Source organism: Rhipicephalus microplus, chromosome 1 (assembly GCF_043290135.1).
Source record: "Rhipicephalus microplus isolate Deutch F79 chromosome 1, USDA_Rmic, whole genome shotgun sequence".
Lineage (NCBI taxonomy): Eukaryota > Metazoa > Arthropoda > Arachnida > Ixodida > Ixodidae > Rhipicephalus > Rhipicephalus microplus.
This window is the reverse complement of record NC_134700.1, coordinates 202,301,422-202,307,532: the sequence shown is the minus strand read 5'-3', so window position 1 is coordinate 202,307,532 and position 6,111 is coordinate 202,301,422. Positions and strand designations below refer to the sequence as shown.

General features: G+C 41.1%; 1 protein-coding gene across 2 annotated transcripts in view; it reads left to right on the top strand.

The window, feature by feature from the left end:
* The first annotated feature begins 3,124 nt into the window (after positions 1–3,124).
* LOC142804054 (spatacsin) overlaps positions 3,125–6,111 on the top strand; it is a 64,465-nt gene continuing 61,478 nt past the window's right edge. For both annotated transcript variants that reach the window (XM_075890574.1, XM_075890569.1), the window contains exons 1-5: positions 3,125–3,364; positions 3,438–3,568; positions 3,634–3,828; positions 4,065–4,482; positions 5,884–6,025. In XM_075890574.1, coding sequence (XP_075746689.1) covers positions 3,189–3,364; positions 3,438–3,568; positions 3,634–3,828; positions 4,065–4,482; positions 5,884–6,025 — 1,062 coding nt within the window. In that variant the 5' untranslated portion in view covers positions 3,125–3,188. The remainder of the gene's footprint in view (positions 3,365–3,437; positions 3,569–3,633; positions 3,829–4,064; positions 4,483–5,883; positions 6,026–6,111) is intronic.

Below are 6,111 nucleotides of genomic sequence, written 5' to 3'. Positions count from 1 at the left end.
AAGCACTTGCTTGCTTTAAAAGATCTGTGGTTCATTTTATTGTATTGGGTCAGTATTGAAGAGCTAGCAAGCGGGCTGATTAACATTTTATTGGCTTATTATTATCTACCTATTTGGAATGTTCGGCCATAATTCACATGCAATATGTGACCTGCTGTAGTAGCTTTATGGATATGGCATTTTAGTGCAACTGTGAGGTTGTGTTCAATGCTGGCTGCAGCAGCCACATTTTGACTGTGGCAGAATGCGCTCATACCTTGTACAATTATAAACTTGAATTATTTCCAGAATTTATTTTAATTTTAAACTACAAAGAGCTCGCATTCTGGTCATTTTTGTTGTCTGCTGGGGATACCAAGAATTCTCTAGTGTGTTGCAAAAAGTTTATGAAGACAAACACCACTATGGTCTCGGGAAGAAACTGAACTTTGTGGACGATTTGCTCGCAGTTTATTACATTGCATTTTTCCCAAACAAGCTTTTGTATATAAAAACTGATGCGAAGGCAGACTACTTATCGGAGTCTCCTGCTATAAACAACATTAGCACACCTTTGCTCATACAAGGCATGTGAATTACTATGCAGGAAGCTCTAAAAAATACCTTGAATTAGATCAGAACTTGAATAAGATTCACTGATGATTACGATACCCCTTAGTGTGAAATTACAGCACATAAAACTTGTCTGTGTCACATGCTTTGCCACATAAGTTAGAGCTCGGGGATGCAAAAAAGGCTTCGAGACTAATCATCTACATACATGTTGCAGTTTTAAGGACATGCTGGAAGAAAAGTACCTAAGACCACTGCCATAAATGTTGTGTGTTATGTGGAGCTGGAAAATATGATTGCTAAATTGTATGCCCTGCATATTTAAAGAAACCTAACGTGCAATATTACAGGGTGATTTCCTTCATTAACAAGTGCATTGTAAATTTTGATGCCAATTTAACTACAAATATGTTGCCCATATCATTAATACACAGACATAAAAAACCAAAAGCACCACTGTAAAAATTATAAAAAATTGTATATTCGTAGCATTTATGTGGTACCAGACATACAAGCATGCAAGAAAGAGAGAAATGTTTATTGTGGCAGAAAAGCTGAGGGACAATCATACAATGCATATATACAAAAATACGTAACAAATGTATGTTACTGCATCAGGTGCATCAGCTTCCTTGCTGCAGGGAAGTAGTGCAATGGAAAAAAGAATCCATGTATATTGCATGCAAGATGTGAAAGGCATTTCTCATGAATGGTTGAAATAAATATAAAAAATGAACAGTTACCACTTTAACAAGCCATAAAGAATGCTGGCAAATGGCAAAATATATTGCTTAAATGCAATCGTGTGGCAGAGTAACGAGTTGCAAGTTCTTTGCCTTTCCCAGGAAAAAGACAAATAGAATGCAGATCGGCTATTGCTACATATGCTGCAACACTTGTGAATGTGGTTCTTTTCAATTGGTAAATGAATGCTATAATATACTTGGCAAGCTCTGTATTAGGAGTCCAACTTCATGAGCAGGTGTAACATACGCATGCATTGCTTATGCACTCATTTTTCATTTTACAGTATACATTTGATTTTGTTATGAGCAGGAAACTATCACTACTTTTTATCAAATGTAATAATGCCTGATGTTGATTGATTCATATGCGGGGTTTAACGTTCCAAAACCGCCATATGATTATGAGAGACGCCGAGGGCTCCGGAAATTTCGACCACGCAAATCTGAGCACACAGGCCTACAGCATTTTCGCCTCTATCGAAAATGCAGCCGCCGCAGCCGGGATTAGATCCCACAACCTGCAGGTCAGCAGCCAAGTTTCTTGGCCAATAGACCACCGCGGGGGGGGGGGGGATAGTTTCTTAATAAACAATTTTATCGGGCTACTTGGTATGAGTCCATCTTGGTAGGAAGCTCGGCAACTATCACTTGTGTTGTGTGTTCCGTGTAACAGTTGCTGCATTTCCTGCCAAAATAGTTCCTGAAGTTTTACGTCCCTAAGCCACAACGTCATTACGATGGACGCCATGGTAGAGGGCTCCAGAAATTTGCACCACCTGGTGTTCTTTAACGTGCACTGACATTGCAAAGTACAGAATGCCTCTGGCATTTCGCCTCCCATCGAAATGCGACCGCCGTGGCAGGGATCGAACCTGCTACCTCTAGGTTTGCAGCCTAGCACCGTAACTGCTACAACACCGTGCTGGACAATTAAATGTACTGTAAGTTCCTTTAAAATTTTAAGATCTGCCTAATAGTAGAACTGGCGTGCTGGAAGATTTTAAAAAAAATGATAAAAGACAGAAATAAACGAATGTTAAACAATTAAGAGTGAAACTAATGAGGCATTTCTTTTCCCATCGATCTAATGCAAGTCCTTAATTGCATTCATATGTGATGAACTGTTCAGAGCTCATGGCAGAAGGTCATGTAAGATTGCAGTGGTGTGGCTCCATCACTCAAGTCTATAATTTCGGGTCTCCCGAAATATGCTTCTCGTCTCCGTCACGTAATAAGTGCATTCATATGCAGGTGCAAGAAAGAACCATTTTCATATAAAAATAACCACAGAAAAAAATACTAGTAATGACTGTGACAACACTGTAAGCGAAGGAAGGAGCTACACTGACAATTATGCGATCGTAAATTCAGCCAATTCAGTTGAACAAATGCAAAGTGAACATTTTCAGGGGGCCTGCTTAGCAAAACGTTATAGCCGGGAAAACGAAATAAGTGGGAATTTAGCAACGATATCGATATCATTGAAGGTCATTTTTCAAAACAAGCAACACTCTTCTTCAGGAGCTTACTCGATTGTTGTGCCCACCAATCATGCATGTTGCACGTGCTTCCTTCTATAAACTTTAGCACGTTTCACTTTCTCACCTCTCCGCGAGGCAGTAACGGCGTGCGCGTCGCTAACGTAAAAACGCGGTAAGTCAAACCAACTAGTGATACAAATCTCGCCTAGTTTTACACCTGAACTTTAATACGAAATCACAAGAAGTGTTTTTGCGGTCAGTTGCACCTGTTGTAGCCGAAGGTTAATATAATTCAATGACACAAAACTACAGGGGGCGCCGCCATAGCTCATTTTGCACGTGATCGTGTTTACATTCTGGAGGCGTGTGGAGCGAGTGTGATCGGTCATGTTGCACAGTTTAGGAAGTTATGACCATGTCTTTCACAGTGTTAAAGAAAACTAGTCATTGTAGGGAATTAATACGAGGAACGCCAATAAGCCCATCGCCGAACCTTTTGTCGTACTGCTACTTGAACGACTGTTCCCTCAGTGTCGTCGATTTCAAGACAGAGTCTGTCGCAGCACGAGTCGACGGTGTGCAAGAGTAAGTAGAAGAGGCCGCTCCCATGTGTTTTACGCTCAGTGTGGTTTTTATGACCTTGTTATTCCAATTCCAGCTTCATATGGAGAGAAGGAGTAGACGGGGATGAACTTGTAATTGTATCAAACAAGCATGATCTATCGCTGTACTCGTCACTTGTCTCCGGGTCCCATGTGAAAAAGCAGCTTCAGTGGACTTCTCTGCACGGTCAGTGTCCCAGACATTTCGTCTTCGCGAAGCATAGCCTGTGTGACCTTCTCTTGTCTTTGCAGAGCCGGAGACAATCGAGCTGCTTTACTGCAATGCCAGCACCTTCGTGTTTCTAATCAACAAGTCTCACCTTGCGAGCGCCGTGTTGATAAGTGATGCGTTGGAAACTGTGTGGTGCCTGGAATCTCCTTGTGATATATTAAAAGTTAGAGTACTAGGATCAGACCTACATGTGCTTACGTTGCAAGGGAGCCTCTGTATCCTTTCCGTTGGCGAAGTGCTTGCACCCTGTCCACACTTTCGTGAACTGAGGCATCTTTTACCATGTGTTATCTCAACTGATTTTTTTAACGCATGTAACACAATTAATTTTGTATACCTGTCAGGTAATCGTTTACAAAAATTAAAGTTTAAAAGATGCGCACATTTCAAGTTCCCGTTTCAACCACGTTCACGAACTACTTGTCCTTTATGCCTTGACGATTTATTTCAGTTGCTTATGATATCAAAGATGGCTCGCAGACTGCACACTGGGAGCTCCAGGAAGACCTCTTCGATCTTAAGAAGAGTTCCGATTTCTGCGTCTTTCACAAATCGGAAACTGCCGTCATTTGTGTTGGTCACACGAAGTTGTACACAGTGCGTTTGCGACGTTCAGTTGACGAGAAGGATGCTCCCAAACGTACGATCAAGTCCAGGCGAATCATCACTGGCCTCCTGAAAGGAAGACCTAGCCCTGCAACAGCTGCTTCGTCCCAGTTATTGCTTGATACGTCCATTCAAGATGCTGACCAACATGTCATGTGGATGCCAGATGATAGACACCTAATTTTGTGCTGTGGTGCTCAAGGCCTCCAAAAACTGGCGACTTTTGAATTGGACACCAATGGGGTGTTATCTTTAGTGCCTTGGTAAGATTTTGTGCCCATTATATTTTCAGGCCTGTACTCTGCTGTGGAAGCAAGGAAAGTTGTTCTTTCTAGAAATGATAGCTTGACTTGCGTGTTAATAACCTGTATAATGATTAGATTGACATCTTATGAATTATCAGTGTTTACAAATATTCAACGAAGCAACACTTTCCAGTGTTTTGGTATGAGAGTATATATATATCAATTGCTATTTTTAAAAAATAATCTGAAGCATCCTGAGAAACAAAATTAGTTCGGAGCTGCAACATAACAACAGCATCACAAATGAAACTTGTAAAGCTATTGGAAATTGAATGCAATAATTACTAATTCATTTTTTGGGAATTTATGTATTTGCATTGCTTTAGTCATATGCTGTCTGACCTCTTGCTTGTTTGATATCCACTTTACGTATTAAGTCCGCAGTCTGAAACTAAGCAAGGCTTGGCTAATTAAAGTGAGTTTGGTTAGCTTTTCTCAGCTTATGCGTTTGCGGGAAAGCTCAGTACTAAGTTACACATTCTTCAACGTTTACATATCACTCTAGCTGCTTATGTAATTGAAACTTATGCCGACTTTGCGGTGTTCACGTGGCCCTGATGTGGACATTATTCTTGGAGTACATTCACACCAGCAACTCACAGAGATGGTGCAATCATGACAAATGTCCAGTTTAGGTGAAAAGAGATTAGTATTTCAAGACTGGTTGCTTGATTTTTCAGCTATATGACTCTAGTCAAACATTTACTGAGCCACTCAGCACCACAGAAGCAATATGTCTGTATGTGCCAACAGTTTCTTTATGTTGTAATAATAAAACAAGCAGGGTTTAGTAGCATATATTGTGTAGCTCAGTTAGTAGAGAATCGGACACGTTATTCGAAGGTCGTAGGTGCGGTCCCTGCCCTCGGTAAGTTATCTTTTTGACCACTTTTCTTTCTTTACAATTACATTAAAATTACTCCTAATAACATCCCCTATACTTTCCTTAGCGTAATTAATTGATATGTGGGGTTTAACCTCCCAAAACCACCATATGATTACGAGAGACGCCGTAGTGGAGGGATCCTGAGATTTCGACCACCTGGGGTTCTTTAACGTGCACTCAAATATGAGCACATGGGCCCACAGCATTTCCGCCTCCATCGGAAATGCAGCCGCCACAGCCGGGATTCGAACCCGCAACCTGTTGTGGGTCAGCAGCCGAGTACCTTAGCCACTAGACCATCGCAGCGGGGCCCTTAGCATAATTGTCTGTCAGTTTTCATTAATACTGTGTCTAACTGAGAGAGGGTCATACTTGCTGCATGAACATTTGTCGTTATTATTGGATACTCGTACATTGAATAAAATGAACTAAAAGGGTATTGTAGGCATTGTATGACATTTTCTTTTGTGCAGTGAAAGTGGCCTGCCTGAGGAAGGATCATTTTCCGTCGTTTATGACACCAGAAGCACTATGGGACATGCTCCAGCATTTCTTTTTTCTCATTGCACTGCAACACTCACATTTGGGGCTGCCACTCGAAGACTGCTTGCAGAGGTAATGTCATAGTATTGTTTTTTGATGCTCTTGACATTTTTTAGACTTATCTGGCTGTCTTAAAAATATCAAGGTCATATCCACAG